The sequence below is a fragment of the Cardiocondyla obscurior genome, linkage group LG04 (assembly GCF_019399895.1).
Source record: "Cardiocondyla obscurior isolate alpha-2009 linkage group LG04, Cobs3.1, whole genome shotgun sequence".
NCBI lineage: Eukaryota > Metazoa > Arthropoda > Insecta > Hymenoptera > Formicidae > Cardiocondyla > Cardiocondyla obscurior.
This window is the reverse complement of record NC_091867.1, coordinates 10,158,423-10,178,308: the sequence shown is the minus strand read 5'-3', so window position 1 is coordinate 10,178,308 and position 19,886 is coordinate 10,158,423. Positions and strand designations below refer to the sequence as shown.

Below are 19,886 nucleotides of genomic sequence, written 5' to 3'. Positions count from 1 at the left end.
GCAGGTATTAGGCAAGTAATAATTGTAAAAAAAAAACTTCGTTATTAATCGCGTGAGGAAATTACGGTTATTTCAGTAAACTTGCTCGAGTCTTGGAGTGCAATTTTATTTAAATCGGTACGATCGGGCGATTTGCGCGTAACTTCTTTTACACCGCGCACATCCTGCGAGTCCGTTTCGCGCAAAACGAAGTAGCGATGCTTCCCTCTTTTTTTCTTTACGTTATCTCGGGACAAGGCGCTTGATCTTAAATTGTGCTGCCGTGCTTTTACCTCTCATTTTGTAATTAGCAGACTTGTATAAAAGTAAATATTACCCGCCTAGGAATTTACTTTTGCGTCGCTTCGAAGAAACGAAAAAAAAAAAAAACGAAAAAAAAAACAAAAAAAAATATATCGACATGTACATCAAATATCTTATTACTTTCGATAAATATATAAAGCGTTCTGTTAAATGTATATAATCGCAAGATTTATCAAGCTTTTTGTGCGTCTTTTTTTTTTTTTTTTTTTTTTCTTTTTTTTCTTTTTATTTTCTGGTTTGACTAAGTGAACACACTGCTGAAGCTATTCCCGTATTAGTTACCAAATATATACTTCATGTGTCGTCGCCGAAAGTACTCCAGTCGCGTTTTTCTCATCGATTGCGCGCAGCGAGACGCGGCTGGGTTTTCAGAAAATCTCGCGACTTAAGGCTCCTGTTCACTCACTCCAGTCATCTTGGATCGATGATGTCAAAGGCGAGAAAGTATCTCTTCGAATTCTTGTGACTTACATTGAAATAAAAAATGTTTTTAACAAACTAGTGTTCGTAATCAATAGAATGAAACATGTAAAATGCACCAAGAACTTCTCTTTTGTTTCAGTAATCGATAAGCGATTCGAAACATGCTCTGTCCAGTTGGAGGTGAGCCATTTATCGGCCTCCAGATTAAAGTGCACGTTTAATTTTCGCGTGTGTTAAACAAAATAAAAATAGAAGTCCTCGGTGCATTTCCGCACCGTGATAATTACTTTAAATACAAAAGTGCTGCGTTAAAATAAAAATATATAATAAAATAAAAGGAAAGAACTCACGCTGTAAGTCGCAAGAATGATTTCGCTGCTTATTCCTTGCGCCTTTTAGCTTATAATTTCGCCAAACGTGACGCTGACGTGTTAAACTTGATAGTCCAGCCAGCAGGAGCCTTAACGATACCTAGAAATTAAGGCCATCCATCAAGATCCCTCGGCACCATCGTCAACAATTCGGACACGATTCTCCGCGATATATTCACGGGACGATTCATGCATATGCGCCGACTTCATATAGACAATATATATATAGACGTAATATATATATATATATACATATATATATTATATACTTTATCTTGTATCAAGATATTGTTGTCGACAAATTTGTTCTCTTTGTTCTCTTTGTTTCTTTTTGGCGCACCTTTTTAAGAACTGTGACGAGAGAAATCAGAATCGTATTTAGAAGAAAACGCGCACATGCAGACACACGTACACGTTTACATTCAAATACACATACAGACACACACGTATACACTGATTATCAGTAATATCGTCGGAATGGTTGCCTTCAGGCCTTCATCCTATTTTAGACATAGCATATTTTTCTAACGTGTATCGCAATATCGGAATAATCTTGCCTAGCGAGAGCGATCGAGTGACCGAGAGGAAAAGAAAAAAGAAAAGAAAAAAAAAAAAAAAGGTAGCGAGTGACTGAAGAAATGCGTACGTGAAAAGATGCCTGGACGAGTGAAGATAAGGAGTGCGTGTAGGGACGTAAATAATTTGTAGAACACGAAAGAAAGAAAGAGCGAGAGAGAGAGAAAGAAAGAGAGAGAGAAAGAAATACGAACAAAAAAGAAAATTATCAGCAACGATCGTACTCGGCTGACTATATAAGGACGTAACACAATGCTTGTAATTATTACGATTGATATTAGTACGTTTAAGCTATTAAAAAAGTAACATCAACTTTAATATATTATATGATTACAAATTACCATCCTTTGAAGTGCTTTAGACACTTAGGTTTCATGTACGCGAAGGAAAAAAAAAAAAAGTCAGTGTACATTCCCTATTGATACTTTCCTTCCCTTTTACCTATTTCCCTTTTTATCATTCAACTTAACCACCCGCTCTGAACGAATCCCCCTGTCCCCTCACCCTTTGACAATTCTCAAAACGTTTATAATTATAGCGGACTATATTTATGTATATTTAAAAAGAAATATATATAAATGCATCGCTCCTAACAAAAGTCGGAAAAAGAAATCGTTTTTTGTGTGTATATAGAGCTCGAATCTTTAACTAGCATCTCATCGAATTATACATATTGTAGTTGTATTGTATAAAGAAAAGAAAGGAAAGGAGGAGAGAAAGAGAAAGAGAGAGAGAGAGAAAGAGAGAGATTGAAATTGAGGGAAAGAAACGTCTCTTAAAGTTTCAACGAGGTGCGACTCTTATTTTCTCTGTAATGAAAATTTTCGCTGCAATAAACGGTTTATCTTTTATCAAACTGGATGTACCCGATTATTTAAAAAATGTCTCTTTAAAAAGAAACGGCGATTCTTCGCATGAATAAATTCTGAAGCAGAAAATGTTTGAGAGGAGAACATTTTTTTTTTTTTTTTTTTTTTTAAGTTGAAACTTGTTTTACGTGCAAAATGATATAAAACCGAAACTCATAAATGCCTTCTCAATTAAATTCATATTATATGTTTATGACCGTTGTGCAAAAATCAACATCCACCAGCAGAACTCAACAACTCCGCTGAAGCTCATGCAGATTAGCAAGTTACAAATTCTTTATTTAATTGTCTTATTAAATATATATATATACTACTAATATATATTTCTTTCAGAGAAATGATGTGGAGTGCAACAATAATTTTTAACCACACCGGTTGTATTTAAAGAAAATATTAAAAGTATGTACAACCGACAGTCCGCAGTCTGTTTAAGTGGGACGGAAAATTTTTGCTGCATTTCACATTTTATTAATATAGACTTAATTAATATAAATTTATGACATACATTACCGCAACGATAGATCCAGTGCCATTTCAATTTCCGAGCGTTGTTTGCCGTCGCGATTGGTCGGAACGTTCAATATGGCGTCATACATATTACACGGACAACTTCTCTCGATACATCGACCATGTTGCGTACTACTCTCTGGTATGATTTCGTGAAACCAGTCGTAAACAGTAATAATCCGAGTGTGCCGCAATCAAGTGTAAAGTCTATCCTGAGAAAGTATTTTAAACGAATATTTAGCGAATAGGAGTTACCTTTTGAAAGAGGAAACATTGGGAATATCATTCGCAACAATATACAAAGTCACGATGTCGATCGGCGTTCCCATTAAAGTGCTACACGAGGCCGAGGGTCATATCATAACCTGCGAGACGAACACCGGCGAGGTGTATCGCGGTAAATTGATCGAGGCGGAGGACAATATGAACTGTCAGATGCAAAATATCACAGTTACTTACCGAGATGGCCAGGTGGGCCAGCTGGAGAACGTGTACATCCGCGGCTCGAAGATCAGATTCCTCATATTACCGGATATGTTGAAGAACGCGCCCATGTTCAAACGACCCGGCGGCAAGGGCTCGGGCACAGCCGGCAGAGGGAAGTCCGCTATATTGCGAGCCCAAGGTACGCTTCGTCCTGGAAAGCAAAAGCAATATTATTTCAGTATAACGTAATAAGATACAATTCTAATGCACTGAAACACTTGTAGCTCGCGGTAGAGGAAGAGGGCAGAATCAAAGAGGGAAGGGGACTGGTTCGGCACCCTGGTTGAACCAGCAGAATCAACCGGGTGGATCTCAAGCTGGAAGAGGCAGAGGATAAATTAATTATACGGCGATAAATAAATTCTAACTATTTAAACTAAAATTGTAATTTTCAGCCCGATATTTTTATATCATTTTTGAGTCAATATGCTTTCGCACGTACAAAGTTCAATACAGTTTTACAATTTCTAATACATGTAATTAATAATAAATTTAGTACTATGCTGTATGATTTGTTCGTTATTAAGAGATTGTTAATTTTTGATTTTCTTTGAAACATTGATGTTGAAAGGGATGAGTACTAAAGCTTCGTCTGTTCACGTTTACAGATTTGTTCTTCGTAACTGTACTGGCTGCACTAACCTGCACTGGTTCGTAAGAAGGTAACCTCTAAAGTAGCGCACGTTAGAAACGTTTTACGATTTATTGGTCCACACGTGGATATTTTTTAAAGATATATTTGCGACCCGTCGGGAGTGAAATAATAATGTTTCAACAATCTCAGCCGCGATTACTTAACGTAAATAGGAAACCTAGTCAGCCGAAAAGACGGAAGAAGATCACGCTCGTCTTCGACGAGGAAAAGCGCCGGTAATTAATTTGTGAAATTTTACATTTACGTATGTTGACACGAACAAGTCTTATGTTAACGTAAAAGTATAGAGAATTTTTAGGAGGATTTCGTAAAAGAAAGCTAGAACGGAAAAAGAAGGCTCAGGAGCAGTTGCAGCAACAATTGAAAGAAGAACGAAAGAAAATTAAACAAGAGGTGAATAATATTATGAAAAAATTATAAAAAAAATAAAAAAAAAACAGAAATATATTATTAAAAAAATATATATATTATACTTTTTTAGGCACGAGAACGTTATAAAAAATCGTTGTCTCAACAAGTTATTCCAGAATTGGAAGAACTCTTATCTCGACAAGAGTACGATCTCAAAAGTCACACAGTCAGTATTTTAGAATTGAATTATACAGATCTTGCAGAAGGAAGCAAATGGATAGGTGAAAATAAAATAGACAAGGAAAAAGAGCAGGAGGAAGAAGAAAGTGACGAATGTAACGACGATAGTGACGGCAACGAGATCGAAGGCATGTCGTTGCAAGAGAAATGTAAAGATCGCGAAAAACAAAAATTGAAACCTGATAATCACGAGGTGAAATCTATGAAACAATTGAAACAGGAAGTGAAGAAAGTGGCGCTGAAACGAATAAAGAAAAGTAAAGCGTTTCAACAGAAGCAGAGGCTGGAACAGCAGAAGAATAAAAAGCAGAGCAGACAGAAGTTATATAAGGCCCAGAAATTGATGCACAAACACGGCAAGAGTAAACGAAAATTGAAACGATGCCACGACAAATCTGCAAAAAACTAAATAAATTTATTTTATAATTTTTCTTAATATTTTTGTATACACATGCCGATTACTTTTTCTTTCCGCCACTTTTTGAGGCAAACGGGCAGATATCCTTGTTTAAGCATTCTGAACATTTAGGGAATCGTGGCAAACAAATTTCCTGACCAAAACCCACGAGAAGATGATTTACTTCGCTCCACAAAGGTTTGGGAAGCCAGTCTTCCAAATCGATTCTCGTTCCCTCCGGCGTTTTAGTTGGTTTCCTTACCCAATTCAATCTGTTGGAAATTCTGTGAACGTGCGTGTCCACGCCAATGCCCGAAACTTCTCCCCATGCATTTTTCATGCACAAGTGGGCCATTTTAGGACCTACCCCGGGCAGTTCACATAATTCTTCTGCTGTTTTCGGTATGTCGCCGCCGTATTTGTCTATAAGAGTCGTCGTTGTTCTTTTTATAAATCCCACCTTCCTCTGCAAAAAAAAAAAAGAAAATTAATATATATTCTAAAAATGATTTTAAATAAGCAAGAAAGTCTTTACTTTATAAAATCCAACGGGATATATGAGTTTGCTGAGAACGTCGTCGGGAGTAGCTGCTATTATGTCTGGCTTACAGCCGTAGGTGTTCAAACGTTGCATAGCTGCATACACGACTGGATCCTTCGTTTGGCTACTCAACATCAGAGCTACTAAGGACTGATATCTGGACACCTTGGGACTAGCGTTAGGGTCTGCGCACTTGTGGCAGCCCATTGTGTCGACCGGAGCTGTCTTGTCCTTTCTCATTTCCTTAATATTTTTTAAAATAACTTCCCAATTAAATGGCATCCATCGCTTTTTATCCTCGGTACTCTTTGAATCCGTCTCCACGTTTTTATTTTCTGTTACGCGCTTCTCAGTTTTAATCCCTTCGGTTTTAATCGTTTTAGTTTTAATTTCATCGGTTTTAATCTTTTCGGTTTCGATCACTTCAGTTTTAATTTTTTCAGTTTTAATTACATCCGTTGACACCTTCGATTTTTCGCTCTTTTCCACAATAGGTGTACCGCTGGTCTTTTCAAGGTCGCCTTTGTCATCTGTCGTTTCACGTTTATCTTTGATAAGCTCACGTTTCTTCGTGCCGGTTTCCGTCGCTTTCCCATCGTCAGCGAAATAGGGTGACGTTTTCTCTGAAGGACCTTCGTTAACAACGGTTTTGCTCGAACGTGAACCTTTCGATGTCGCGAGATTACCCAGCTTCAATCGTTTGCCCATTTTGTCGAAAGAAACAACGTTACAGTACCATCGAATTAATTTTTACAAGCAACGAGAAGTACGTGCGTCCGTGTCAGCTGCGCAATTCGAATGATCGGCGTCATTATCCCGTTCGCGCATGTCAGGCTGGCAAACCTTAAGTCTACTTTTTTCTTTCCCTTTTTTTTCAAGTCTCAAAGTTGGCGGCATTTCTCGAACTCAAACGACAACATAGCCTAAAAATCAAACAGATCTATCATCGACATCGAGGTTTGGAATTCGCGACACATAATGCTCATTAACTCATTTATTAAAAGAAACATAATTGTAGGGGTGGAAGTGTCTCGATAATGCACACGTCTACGAATTTTACTCTACGCGGCGGCGACGCGGCGTTCACCAACAGGCAGCGATTGTTGTTCGACCAGCTCTCGGTCGCGGAGAGCAAGCGCAAGCACGAGAAGTCCGGGGAGAGCGAAACGAACGCGGGTGAATGCGAGAAAAGGTCAGCCGCGGGCGACGACTGGAAGCAGAAGAGGGAGACGAAGAGGTTTCGCGGCAGGGAAAGTATATTTAAGCGACCCGAGGCTCCGGCACCGCGGGCAAACTTCAGAACCATTCCGGATCATCACAGGAATCCGCACAAATGGGTGAGGTACAGCCTGGACGACGTGTCCAGCGAAGACATGACGGAACGTAGCAACACCCAGGCCGCAATGTCGTTCCTGCGGGAGCTGAAAGCACGCAGAAGAAGCGAAGAAGTCGAGTGCGAGGAGGAGATGGACGTCGAGCTCTGCGAATCGAACGCGCGAGATTCCACGGGGACGCGGTTTGAATCCAAGAAATGCACGTCGTCGCAGCAGATCACGTTCAGGAAGCCGAAGAAGGTAGCGAGAGACACCGCGGAAAGTGCAGAGACGGAGGAGAAGCCTGTATTCCGAAGCAGTAAAATTATCTTGCCGGAATACGTGATCGGCCAGAAGCAGAAGAAGGCGCGTAAACTGAATCGACCGGTGATTAAAATTGATCGCTCGAAACAATTGAAATTGGATCACCTGCAAGAGCCAGACGAGGAGGAAGACGATTAAGTGTACAGTGTATAAAATTTGGATTGTACAAAACGAGATTCATGAATAGAAATGTTAATCTTGTGTTTAATATTCGATACGAAGTAAGGTTCTATATTTTAACGAAGAAAATTCCTTCACTAATGTGAGCTACGTGTAAATGTATCAATTAAATATTTAATTATCCTACTATTTAAATATTTTCAAGTGTCATTTAATTTTTTTTTTTTTTGTCATCGAAATTACTTGTAACCTATAGTCCACGCTATTTCGATTTTCAGTGGCGGCCCGGAGCAAAGTTTCTCGCAACAAAAAAAATTTATTTTAACTTTCGGTGGACGGTAACCGGAAGTAGAATTAAATTCTTTTTTTTTTTAGTTCCGAGAAAAATCGCTACGAGCCGCCACCGAAGCCGACTCGAGGTAATGACAGGAGTCGGCCGGACGTCGAATCTAACGATTTATTTTTCAGTAGCATATTACAACTCAGATTTAATCGGACGAATTTCCCTTTTTTTTTGTTGCAACGCGCACTTTATTTTAAACACGGAAGGTGCAACAGGTGTGCACTTTAACCAAGATCGGCTACCGAAAATAAACCGCCCGTTGCAGCTCCGTGGATCAGAGACGCCTACGGTTTGCACCTCGTGCAGGGAAAGGTTAGGTTGCTTTCGCCTGTCGCGGGGCCGTTCGCCGGCGAGGAAGGTTTCGAGGAACATTTGGAGGCGATATCACCTAGAACGGACGCTTTGATCTCAGGTAACGCTCTCGTGAAAGTCTTGAGAACGTCGAAAAGCTAAAACTTTCACAGGGGGAGGGGGCGGGGGGAGGAAATGGTCGGAGTGGAGAACTTAACCTATACGCGCGCGTATGCGGTGTCTTCGGTTTCGATTTTCAAAATGGCGCGTCGAGTGTGAGACGAGGCCGAGAGGCACCTTGCCGCGTCGTCGCGACATTCAGTTGCACCGTCGTTATCGCTGGCTCGCGGGCGCGAAGTCGCTCTCCGAAGTGGAGGAAGTTATGCTGTCGCACGCGCACAGGACGTAGGAAGTTTTAATTTTCTCTTTTTTTTTGTTTTTTTTTTTTTTAATTTTTTTAATTTCATTTGATTTTCTATCTTTTCTCCCATTTTCGTTCCTTGATGGAGCTTCCGATGAAAACCTACCTCCTGACGGCGTTCTCCGTGATATTCAGTCTGTTAATAGTGTTCCTCCTCGTTGTGATAGGTAAGCTCTCGCATCGCAACGATGGCCTGCTTTCCGCACAACGCATATGCGTGCATTTTGTCTGTCTGTGGCATGCGTGACATGCTATTGAAAATGTGAGCGTTTGTCTGTGTACGTGACGTATAAAATACACGCATTTGCGCTTTACACGAATTTGATGTTTAGTCATGATGTACTAACTAACGTAATTACGTCATTGATATGGAAAAAAAAAGACGCGGGTTCGACAGTTCGAGTTTTTTTTTTGTTTTAGATTATGTGTTTTTGTTAAAATTAATTTTTTTTTAAATATATTTATTAAAATCAAGCAGGCTTTATATTATATTATATTGTTTTATTTTTATTTTTTTTTTCGTAATATTAAATATTGTATGATACTTACGAAATTATTAATTTCAACAGGTTGGTACTTAGTCTGGACGTTCTTCCTGTCGAGATTCCGCTTCGTGAGGGAGTTAACTGGAAATGGAATGAGCGAGTCGTCATCGGTGAACGATTTGAAAAACGGCCGAGCACGGATAAAGAAACTACGGCGTGATTGAATAGTCGACGTACGGAGGCTGCTGTTACCAGCAACAAGAACGTGACGGCGGAGCTAAATTATTAATCTTGGATTCGTTATAAGATATACCTTACCAAAAATGTCTGTGAACATACGCTGCGCGACTACGGAGGACCTGCTAAACATCCAGCATTGCAATCTGCAGTGCTTACCTGAGAATTATCAGATGAAGTATTACCTGTACCACGCTCTCTCGTGGCCCCAGCTGAGTTACGTAGCCGAAGACGAGAAGGGAAGAATAGTGGGATACGTACTCGCCAAGATGGAAGAGGATTGCGAGGACAATCCTCACGGACACATCACTAGTCTCGCTGTGAAGCGCTCTCATAGAAGGCTGGGCATCGCGCAGAAGCTTATGAACCAGGCCTCCCGAGCGATGGTCGAGTGCTTCGGGGCAAAGTACGTTTCCCTGCACGTGCGTAGGAGTAATCGCGCAGCTCTCAATTTGTACACGAGCAGCTTGCAGTTCGAAGTGTCGGAGGTAGAGCCAAAGTACTACGCGGACGGCGAGGACGCTTATGCCATGAAGCGAGATCTCACCAGCTTCCATCACGAAAAGGCACTCAGAGACAGAGCGCACAAAGAAGGCAACGTTCATACACATCTAGGTAGATGCTGCGGTGATCACTCTTAGTCCATCCACAGCCATTGGAAGACGGGATCGACTACAAGTCATACATGATGTGCAAACCTGCGCCGTGTCCTTTGTTAAAAGATAAGAGATGAACGGATATCATATCTGAGACTACGTGTTTGAAATTAAATTGAAACTAATTACGAATTGTGAACTTTGTTATTTCTTGCATATGACAAGAGCCTTTACTTGTCGAAATTTAACTCGGTATATTAGTAAAGATATTTTATATGCGACTGAAGGATACTTGTTAAAGTTTGCACAATGGCGTACGATTGAACCTCGGGACTGTTGTATTTTTCAGTTTAATACGTAATGTAATTGAAAACTAATAAATTGACTTATATGTAAATATATAAGAAATAAAGGGTTCTGGAAAGGACAATTTATATTTATTTGATTTTTTTTTTCTTTATAAGTTTATTAAATGACTGAAACCGTAATTCACACGTAACGCGCCGCTATGCAAAAATTAATTGTTCGGGCCGTTGTTAAGCGTGTTGTTAAAAAGTATGGTAGAAAAAAATTATATTTTACAGCACTGAAACGGGCTCAATTTATACAGTTCCTACTTACACTTTTAAAGTTGGGTCTATGATTATTTGTCGCGACGGACAACTTCTTTTTCGAAACGCTTCGTCTTTTTCGGTGTGGTTCAGCTTAAAAATTATTTTTGACATTGCACGATATTCAAATGAGTTTACCCCACTAATGCTGCGTCTCGAACGTACCATTATGCTTGTGTATACATACTCCATTTCTGTAATAGGAATAATTATATTATGTAAATATATATATATATATATATAATATGTATAAATATATCTATGTACAAATAAGGTGTTCTTAAGGTAACATAATTATTTAGTTTGTAACACATCTCAACTTTGTAAACGGCACAAAGGAGTTTTCAATGATAAAACGCAGGATTTATCCTTACGTGATTCTATCGAAAATACGATTTAAATCTCCTTGATACTCGTTGCGGTTAATATTTCAATCGTGACCTTCGAGGCAGACGTCACCTGCCGAAAATTCTTGCATGCCGTTGACTAATAAAAAGAATACCTATTTTCACGAAAAAAAGAAAAAAAAGAAAAGAGTTTTAAATCTATTCAGCACATTTGCAAAATATTTTCCGCGCGTAAATTCTCGCTTCCAACGTCACAATCTGACAAATCGCGACAGTAGGTGAGGAGCCTTAGATCGTCATTATAATAAAATCAATTTTCGACGTGTAGTCGACGTTCCTTTAAGGATATTACGCGCGCCACATCGAGAGTTTTCATATTCATTCTCTTTCCGTCAAAGCTTTGTAAAGCTGCTCTCGGATATGTAGCTCGTAAGTTTACAGTAACACCGCATTACGTATACGTTTACGAGTGACCGCGAGGATGATGCGAAATTGTCGCGAAAAGATCATCCAGGTACAATGTATAAATAGCAAATCAGGGAAACGACGAATATTCTGCCAGATGAGAGCGTTCGTCAGCCTGCGTTTTACGAAAAAGACAAACCATTTCACTTAATGTTACAACATGATATATCTGAATACGATGATTCAACGCGGATAATAAGCACCTATCGATTCGACTATCCATATAAATTTCTAAATATACAATTCTATCTATCTATCTATAATATATAACTGCCTATCGTATGTTTTATAATTACAAAAGCGTTTCATTAATAAATTATAATACAAGTCTCGTAAACGAGGTTCGTGTATAAATGCTTCTCCATGCGCGATATGCTTGGGTGTATACATATTGTATAATTAACAAATAAGTGTAAGATAATTGTCGTAAGTCGTCTTGAAGTAATCGCATTATCTCTGTTACATAATAAATCACATTAGACAATATAAGTAAAATTAAAAAAAAAAGAAAATCGAAAAAAATTAATTCTCATTGAAGTAAATGGAATTCTAATAAATGCTCGATAAAGCTGCAACAAAAACAGCAGATCACATTTAAATACACGCTCGATAACTGTGTGCAGTTCATAATTACATTTCTCTTATTTAAACGAGACGCGACAAAATTCGAGGAGATAGGTTGGCAAATTCCGCGTATTGAGCGAATGCTTATACAATCAGCAAGCTATTTTTAAGTACACTTTCGCACGTGGAGAATGCAATCTGGTAGTGCGCCGCAAATTAGCAGTTGGATCGTATACATACTTTAAGCCTCGACGGGCGTGAGCTCAAATCCAGCTGTGTCTTGAATCTTAACGTGAAATTTTAATTTTTTAGTACACTTTTCGAATGCCTGTGTTATCGGTGTTCGCTAGAGCTAGTAAAAGGTTCGCTCGTTCTATAAAAAAAAGGCGTTATTGGTCTCGTTGTGCAAAGAGATTCGCAAAGGAATCTGCGTAGGGATTGCCGCGGAAATTTTCGCGCGTTGCTTTACAAAATTCGATCCGCCGCTGATTGCGGTTCACAGTGTGCGCTTTGTGATTAACGTTATGGAAGAGCCTGGTAAAAAGGCCTGGGCGCCCCGAAATGGTCGTGACCCGGCGGTAAAAGCTTCATATAAAATTCATTTAAAGTCGTCTTCCAAAAGAATTTGCCTACAACAAGTAATAGTTTAGCCTGCGCGGGGAATTCCGAAGAAACATTTTTCCCGCAGACGAGTCTGCGTTGAATTTTATTGGTGGTTCGGCTTCTTCGACGTACGATCGAGTTAGAAAAACAGAAACGCAGTTACTCCTCAATTCGTTATTGGTATTCATATCAGTCTTTTACCTTCAAACGAATCGCTCGCTGTCAACTTAAGTAATATCAGTTAGCCGTAACTACAATTCAAGTTTCTTCTCATTTTTAGTTCCTTCGAAAGAACGAGGGAATTTGCGAAATTGAAATTACCGCTGACCAATATCGATATACAAAAACCCGGTTTCGAAAGAGAGATATGAATACACGTTGTTTAGACGCGTGTATGCTTCTACTGTATACGTACATCTATAAAACTACTAACACGTTTAGCTGCATACGTCGTTTGCGTAAATCCGAAATAAGCTTTGCGGCGCGGTGAGATAATGTAATCCGCGTTTATCAGGCTCGCAAAAGCCATTTCGGAAACGCTTCACTTGTGCCAGAAAAGCTATTGGCCTCGTTAAAACTCCATTTTAGGTCTACCTAAACGTCTAATTGAACAGCTACATATATTTCCTATGAAAGATTGCAATACTTAAGTTCGCGAGTACGTTACAAAGACACTCGTCTCAATGTTGTGGCTTTCCTCGTTTCTTATAATCTATATACCGGAGCTTTGGCAGTAACAGGTTCCTATTTTAGGCCACGAATTTTCTTCATAATAAAAGGGGATAACTGGAACGCTACTTTTTTTTTTCACCTCCGTGAAGCGTACGTGGATCATGTTTGATTATCTCGTTCTTTAATGTCAAAAGTACTGTTAGGATCCTAAGCAAAATTCTCTCGCGCGGGGGGGGCTCGTCTAAAAAGAAGTAACAGGCGCATTTAGTATTATTGTATTCTTATTCGTAAGTGGCTGAATCTCAAAATGACGGTAGCCATTCAATATTACGCGCCTCCTACAGATAACGCTTGAAGGATCACATCCACGAGAAATTCCTGAGATACTTTTGATCCACTTTCATGTAAGAGGGAACATCTACCTTTTCGCCAACGAGCCGTAAGTCCTCGGCGACGTTCTGAGACCTCGACGACGAAAGAAAAATGCGGAGAACAGATTCGACATAATCCCTCGAGCATTATCTTTAGATCGTCAAACGCAATCGGCGTCGGGCTCTGATCGCGGTACGGATTAAATTCTCTCTACGTCCCGAAGTCGCGCCGTCAGGGAGTAAAACATCTATCGGTAATCGCGTCTTAGCTGAAGGAACTTGCGGCTATGCGATCGCGTCGCAACGAAAACGTTCCTCATGGTTGCTGAGCGGCGTGTATCATAGCGACTTTGAGATCCTTGGCTAGATGAGAGACATCGACGACACTGTCGACCATTTCCTGGACCGCGGTGACGCTCGGGAAAAACTGGGCGGCCTGCTTCGTCTTCTGCACTGTCTGCGCGAGTGCCTCGTTCAGGGCGTTCGCACATTGAAGCACGCGTGTTCGCACATCGTTGCGCGTCACGTTCCGATGCACTGTATCGCCAATATGCACTAGCCGATGCGCACTTAGCACAACGAACTTGCCATGAGCTAGGAAAACCTGCGAAAAAATTTCATAGAATAGTTTAAACACGTTTTTTTCTTGCAAATAATTATTCGTCTTTTTTCTTTTCTTTCTAAACTCGAGAAACAGATTATACGCTTATTTTATATTATTTTATCACATTTTAAATTCATTTTAAGACTTGAACAAGATTTCTTTTTTAATCTTCCGCTTCATATTTCATGTTGCACAATGTATACTTTGCTAACTACTTATGTTCAACTGCGATACCAGTTGCGTGCAATGCACTTGCGAAGGAAAAGAGGCCACCGCGGAAAAAGTAATGGAAACATGCAGCTGACGTGCGCTAACTTAAGGCACTTTGTCACACAATAGCGCCGCCGTATCTACGGTTTTATCACTCTTATCGAAACACTGTTGACCCATATGCACCTGAACTTAAAGGCATTTCGTGATATTAAAAAAAAAAACTATAATGTTTAAACTAAAGCAGTGTAAAAAAATAATTACAAAAATTGTGAAATAATAAGAAATAAATTCAATAAAATTCAGGTACTAATAAAATTGTTACTGATTAGATATTAAAATATCTATTGCAGTATATTAAATTGTGTCATCACAAGCGAGAATTTACAATCTAAAAGTCACGAAAAGAACTCCGGCTTGTGGAGGTTTAACGTAGCTTGACATCTACATGTTTTTGGTGAAGAAACGCAATGGGTGGCAGAGTTTTGAAGAGGAAAAAAAAAGAAAAGAAAAGGCTATATTTCAACGTTACCTTGGGTGGTTGATTGTGTTCCACCGTTTGCAGGAAGGCGTCGATGGCGTGAGTCAGGTGCGCGCCGTGTGTGATGACCTGAGCGACGTAGAAGGCCAACAATTGCTTATCGCTGGGGTCCATGGGTGTCGGTGTCGTGGGTGGCATTTGAATCGCGGCATTGTCTGCCTCGGACACCAACAGATCGTAATTGCTGCGCAGCTCCTGCGGCAGTGCGGCCCGTAGCTCCTCTCGCTGTTTCGCTACGACCTCTCGCGAGTCAAGATTTACGTAGTCGTAATCTTCCCCGTGGCCACTGTTGTTGCTGCTGCCCGTGGAGATAATCGACGACCGTTTAAAGAGCAATGTAGAATTTCCCTGGACACATAGAGCTGTTTTATCAGCGACAAGGCTCCGTCTCTCAAACTTCACCAGCTTCGTTAAATAATTTCATTTCTCGAGATATTTAATATCAAAGTGGAAAGAGTTGAGTTTGCAAGTATTGAAATTCTTTTCTTGTTCTGCTTTGATTCTTCTTTGTCAATTTTGTTTGAAAATTTTTCTACATACTAAGTTTCAGAAGAATCGGTTCACTATAAAAAAGTGTATGGAGGATTAAGATGTGGTTCAATTAATCCGTCGTTACGCTTGAGGTGATTATTCGTGACAAATACGTGGAGTCTAACAGTTGAAGAGATATTTACCTGAATGAAACTAGCGACCTGACGAACGTCTTCCGTAAGTGCCCGGGCGCACGCGATCAGCTGATCTAGGGGATCTGATTGTACAGGTAGGAGCAGCGAGGATGGGGGTCCGTTAGTAGGTGTTGGTGTATCGCCACCGCCACGGTTGAGCTTGCTCGCATCCCATTCCATCGTGTCCAATTCAGTAGCGGCTTCCTGCACGAGCTTGTCAGAATCACGAAGCGCCTTTACAAGCGGCCGTAATTTCGTAGCCAGGCCCTTATCTGGCGCTTTGCCCGCATTACCCAACGTTCCTGCGGAACACAATAGTTACCAAACTTCAACGGCAATCTTACTTATTAAAAAAACATTATATATTTATACAATTTATCTTTATACAATTAATTTCAAATATAAAAAAGAAACAAAATTTTAAATAATTCTAAGAGCTTACTTATTTTGAGATAAATTCTATTACAGCGTTGCGTTTGTCACGGTTTATATTTTTACCTTCGGCAAATTCGGCTAAGTCGTGGAGAGACGTTCTGAGCCTGAGGGCAGCCAGTCTCAAATCCATAAGGGTGGCGTCCAATCGTTGCGGTGTTCTCCAACCGGGACTTACGAAGCCCAGTAGCCTTGCTATTGCGGCAGACGCCTCGCCCTGCAGCCTCTGCAGACCTTCCAGAGCGGAATCCAGCTCCAGCGGGAGCTCCTTGCTCACTGGAACGTCGTAAATCTGCTGCGAGGGCGGCGGCGGCGTCGGGGTCTTCGGCACGGGAGTGTTGTGTCGGGATGGCAACGAAGACGCTGGAAGACGCGGCCGGGGCACGTCGTAGTCCGGGGCGGCCAAACTCGATCTGAAATCCAAGAGCTGTGGTAATGCTCGCAAAAACGAGAAAGGAAAATTTCGGGGAAGATCTCATTGAATTTATCGCCGATGGCGTTGCCAAAATTTCCAGGCGGAACGAGGAATCGCGACGCTGGAATCTTGCAATCTCCGAGGCTGCACTTCCGGCAGAATTCAAAAGCGCGATATACCCCCTTTCCCTTATAAATCACCCTTTCGCGAAATTCTTGAAGCTCTATTCAGCTACTGATTTATTTCGCGTGGGGAAACTTCCCCGGATACATAAAGTTTCGAGATTCTCGAGATCTCCGGAGACTGGGGAACGTAAGTCCGACGGAGTTGCCGCAAATGCCGTCGCGCTGGCGCACGTTCGGGGAATTCCTGAGACCCCCGAGTAACGCGACGCATCCGCGGATATGCGGAGCGGACGTACCTGTTTGATCCGCTGAGGGAGCCGTCGTTGGTGAGGCTGGAGGCCGAACTGCTCGGCGTTAGCGGCTGCAAAGGTCGTGGCACGTCGTAGCAATCCAGTGGCGTGATGCCGGAACCCCCGGAGCAGTTTGAAATCGGCGTGCAGGATGTCGGCGGCCTCGGGATGTCGTAGCACGACGGAGCCGGGCTCGGGCTGCTCGCTGGCGACGGGATCACCGGAATCGCACGTGGTGGAACGTCGTAACACTCGTCATTGCTTCCATTGTCGACGGAACTTCGCGCGTTGTTGCTTGTGTATCGTCCTGCGTTAAAAAGAAATTTAAAGCACAAACTCATTAGCCACATAATTCGAAAACTGAATGGTTTTTTTTTTATCTCATTATAGTTTTGATTAAAATTAATAGTCGCGATTTAATTGTCCTGAAAATTATCGTAATGCGCAAAACTAATTAATACTTGTCACTAAATAAGTTTCTGTAGACGGCTTTATCACGACTGGCAATTCGATTATAGGCGGAGTATTTAGCTTGTGAATAATACGTACCCATATTGTGAGAATGTTCATTGTTCGTTGAATTGAGGGGTGAATCGTGTCTGGAGGGTGGCGCGGGACTTCCACGACTTGCCGGGAGGTCGTACAGGTAGACGTCCCCGCATTTCTGTGGCGTTACAACCTGCATCATCGAAAACGACGAATAATTATATTCCTGGATTAATTATCCGGCCTTCGAATTTATTGTTTTCACCACTTGCGCTTGTCGCGGCATCAAACATCTTTTTTTTTGGCAAAATAGTAATTTTAATAAGCCCTGCAATATTTTTTTTTAATAAAAAATTGTACGATTCTTTTACCACGTTTAAATCTAAAAAACTTTTTTTTTCTTCCGACGTTTTTAAAAACTAGCCTTATTTAAATTTTTATTAAAATAAAGCGCGTTAGAAAAATAATTCTTTTTTCCTCCCCTCCTTTGCTTTATATTAAAATTCTTGAAGCTCGTAAAGCCCAGCTTGTTTAAAACGAGCAATGTAATATATTTTCAGCAACTTTGTATTACAGATTAAACGTCCAACCACCGGCTGGACGTAACGGTGATGCAAGCTTGCACATTTCGAGCGTTGAACCGTCGGGAAAATGTAATTCCGCTGATAAAACGTGAAAGCGTGGAAGTCGATGCGACGAGTAAATACAAGGGGGAAAAAAATGAAGCAAAACATCCCCTGGAAGGGCGTGATCTCGAAGGCTCATCAGCCTTTTTTTTTTTTGCATTAATAGGAAGTCTCGCGACTCTTGCGTTACGCTCAAAATGTGCTTTCATCACTAATACCCTCTTTTTTTTCCGCGTGTCTTAGCAAAAAAATAATCAGAGCTCTCGTATAATTATTAAAAAGATAACTGAACTTTTACAGGGAACGAGGGAGTAGAGAAGAGAATGAAAATTGTAGCCAGCTATAATTTTCGGGGTGTGCTCTTCGCAGGTGAAACTAGCGACACGCCCTGCGCCGTAAAACGGAGCAGCCTAGATTACGATATCAGTGAAGCTCGGCAATCCGCGATTCACCGTCGACGGCCAATTTCGCGTCACCGAAGTGGAACAGCCCGGGCTTCTACTTACGATCCCAGAAAGTTCTCAATCGGCGAAACTTAGGGAGGACGAGAGGAAAGCTGCGCGCGGAAGATACGCTCTGCCCCGAATGCGCTCCCGGTCGACGAAGATACGACGGTGAATTTAGGTCAGTTCTTATTGGACAGACAACAGGAACCCAACCACCGAATAACACGATACCGCAACCCGACCCACCCCCGCATTCAGCCCCCGAATCCGTTCCCAACAAATCATTTCGACCCCATTTGATTCGCCGTTCGAGCGCGCAGGAAGAGATGATTTGTTTCAATACCATCGGCAAAACAACATTTGGCCGCCACGGAATAAAAAAAAAAAAAACCAGGCATGTAAATGCCGAAGGACGTACGCTGCGTAAGAAACTCTTGAAACGCTGATTGATTCTTATTCTTATCTCGCGAGTGTAATGCGCGTACGTAAGAAGTTATTTTCTACGCACTGACTAAGCCAGCTGGGATCGTACTGTAATTTTATCTTGATTTACAATCAGGTTTTGCGAGAATAGTCGCCTCTACAACATTATGGTTATCGTATTTTCATCAAACAAGTGTTTCTCAAACCGATACAACTATAAAAAAAAATCTGCTCTTTAGAATTAAAAAAAAAAAAAAAATTTTTTTATAAACTACTTATATAAAATTAAAATAATCGATGTTTGGGAAGAAATTAGCGTCCGGTAAATTTTGCAAATACTATTTAAGAATTAAATACGTGCGGAATAAACTATAACAAAGCGGGCGATGTGCGTTATCGAAAAGGCACGCACACAGATACACGGGGCCTGCTATCGAATAGTGAATTAAAGCTGCTTCGCGAGCACGTTATCGCGTGTTCTTTGTTATTATGAATCGAATAGTAGTACTATCGTAGTGGCGCGTAGTACTAGAAGGGGTACAAGAGGTGGAGGAGGATGCTGGCGAGTCGAGAGCGCTTGTGTGCAACGCTAGGGTGCACTGGAACCAGGGGGTGGCGATGGAGAACAGTTCGGAGAGAGGGAGGCGTACACCCCTCGGTCGATACCGAGCGTCGCGGTGCTAACTGTGAAAGGCGTATTACGCCACAAGGGTGCACGAGCAGCACGAGAGAAAGCGGAGGGCTGAAGAAGAGGGAGAGAATGAGGTACAGTGACGAGTTCAGAATTCTGAACACCCTAAACTGGAACACTTAAGTAGATCCAGTAATTCGCGAAAGTAATTTTGTCCATCAAAAATAAATATTTAAAAAAATTAAATAAAAGTTCGTAATTAAATGACGCGAAAATAAATTACGTATTTGAAGAAAATAAAAGAACAAAGTCCACACGCAGATTCTGTAAATGTAATCGTCGAATTAAATACCATCGCATTTAAAATGGTTAATAATTACTTCATTATAATTCCACTAATTATAGATCCAGTCTCGACAGAGGTGAAAAGAGAATGGGAGAAAGGGCGAAATAGAAGGTAAAGGTAGGAGAAAGAGAAGGGCTAGGGGGAGATAGAAAGACGGTTTCCAT

General features: G+C 41.0%; 6 protein-coding genes across 7 annotated transcripts in view; 4 read left to right on the top strand and 2 right to left on the bottom strand.

Moving 5' to 3' along the window:
* The first annotated feature begins 3,216 nt into the window (after positions 1–3,216).
* Smd3 (small ribonucleoprotein particle protein SmD3) lies at positions 3,217–4,043 on the top strand. Its single transcript, XM_070655121.1, has 2 exons — positions 3,217–3,674; positions 3,760–4,043. Exons 1-2 carry the CDS (start codon positions 3,359–3,361, stop codon positions 3,870–3,872), a joined length of 429 nt encoding a protein of 142 aa, XP_070511222.1. The 5' UTR covers positions 3,217–3,358; the 3' UTR covers positions 3,873–4,043.
* Positions 4,044–4,121: 78 nt separating this feature from the next.
* Vito (nucleolar protein viriato) lies at positions 4,122–5,219 on the top strand. The gene is made up of 3 exons (XM_070655104.1): positions 4,122–4,405; positions 4,478–4,583; positions 4,672–5,219. Exons 1-3 carry the CDS (start codon positions 4,302–4,304, stop codon positions 5,188–5,190), a joined length of 729 nt encoding a protein of 242 aa, XP_070511205.1. The 5' UTR covers positions 4,122–4,301; the 3' UTR covers positions 5,191–5,219.
* On the bottom strand, positions 4,758–6,548 carry Nthl1 (Nth-like DNA glycosylase 1). Its single transcript, XM_070655096.1, has 2 exons — positions 5,714–6,548; positions 4,758–5,644 (listed from the first exon to the last, which is right to left on the bottom strand). The coding sequence occupies exons 1-2, from the start codon at positions 6,425–6,427 to the stop codon at positions 5,240–5,242; spliced, it is 1,119 nt and encodes a 372-aa protein (XP_070511197.1). The 5' UTR covers positions 6,428–6,548; the 3' UTR covers positions 4,758–5,239.
* A 63-nt stretch (positions 6,549–6,611) lies between these two features.
* LOC139101728 (U5 small nuclear ribonucleoprotein TSSC4) lies at positions 6,612–7,673 on the top strand. Its single transcript, XM_070655102.1, has 2 exons — positions 6,612–6,676; positions 6,738–7,673. Exon 2 carries the CDS (start codon positions 6,757–6,759, stop codon positions 7,492–7,494), a length of 738 nt encoding a protein of 245 aa, XP_070511203.1. The 5' UTR covers positions 6,612–6,676; positions 6,738–6,756; the 3' UTR covers positions 7,495–7,673.
* Positions 7,674–7,932: 259 nt separating this feature from the next.
* On the top strand, positions 7,933–10,289 carry Vnc (GNAT family N-acetyltransferase vnc). Of its 2 annotated transcripts, none has more exons than XM_070655119.1 (2): positions 7,933–8,231; positions 9,101–10,289. In XM_070655119.1, exon 2 carries the CDS (start codon positions 9,340–9,342, stop codon positions 9,892–9,894), a length of 555 nt encoding a protein of 184 aa, XP_070511220.1. In that variant the 5' UTR covers positions 7,933–8,231; positions 9,101–9,339; the 3' UTR covers positions 9,895–10,289. The 2 variants fall into 2 exon arrangements, with proteins under 2 accessions (XP_070511220.1, XP_070511221.1); XM_070655120.1 differs by lacking the exon at positions 7,933–8,231 and adding an exon at positions 8,340–8,515.
* A 24-nt stretch (positions 10,290–10,313) lies between these two features.
* P130cas (Serine_rich_CAS and FAT-like_CAS_C domain-containing protein p130CAS) overlaps positions 10,314–19,886 on the bottom strand; it is a 36,410-nt gene continuing 26,837 nt past the window's right edge. The window contains exons 4-9 of the mRNA XM_070655078.1: positions 17,314–17,443; positions 16,771–17,071; positions 16,001–16,347; positions 15,512–15,804; positions 14,829–15,185; positions 10,314–14,086 (exon numbers count right to left, since the gene is read on the bottom strand). Coding sequence (XP_070511179.1) covers positions 13,799–14,086; positions 14,829–15,185; positions 15,512–15,804; positions 16,001–16,347; positions 16,771–17,071; positions 17,314–17,443 — 1,716 coding nt within the window. The 3' untranslated portion in view covers positions 10,314–13,798. The remainder of the gene's footprint in view (positions 14,087–14,828; positions 15,186–15,511; positions 15,805–16,000; positions 16,348–16,770; positions 17,072–17,313; positions 17,444–19,886) is intronic.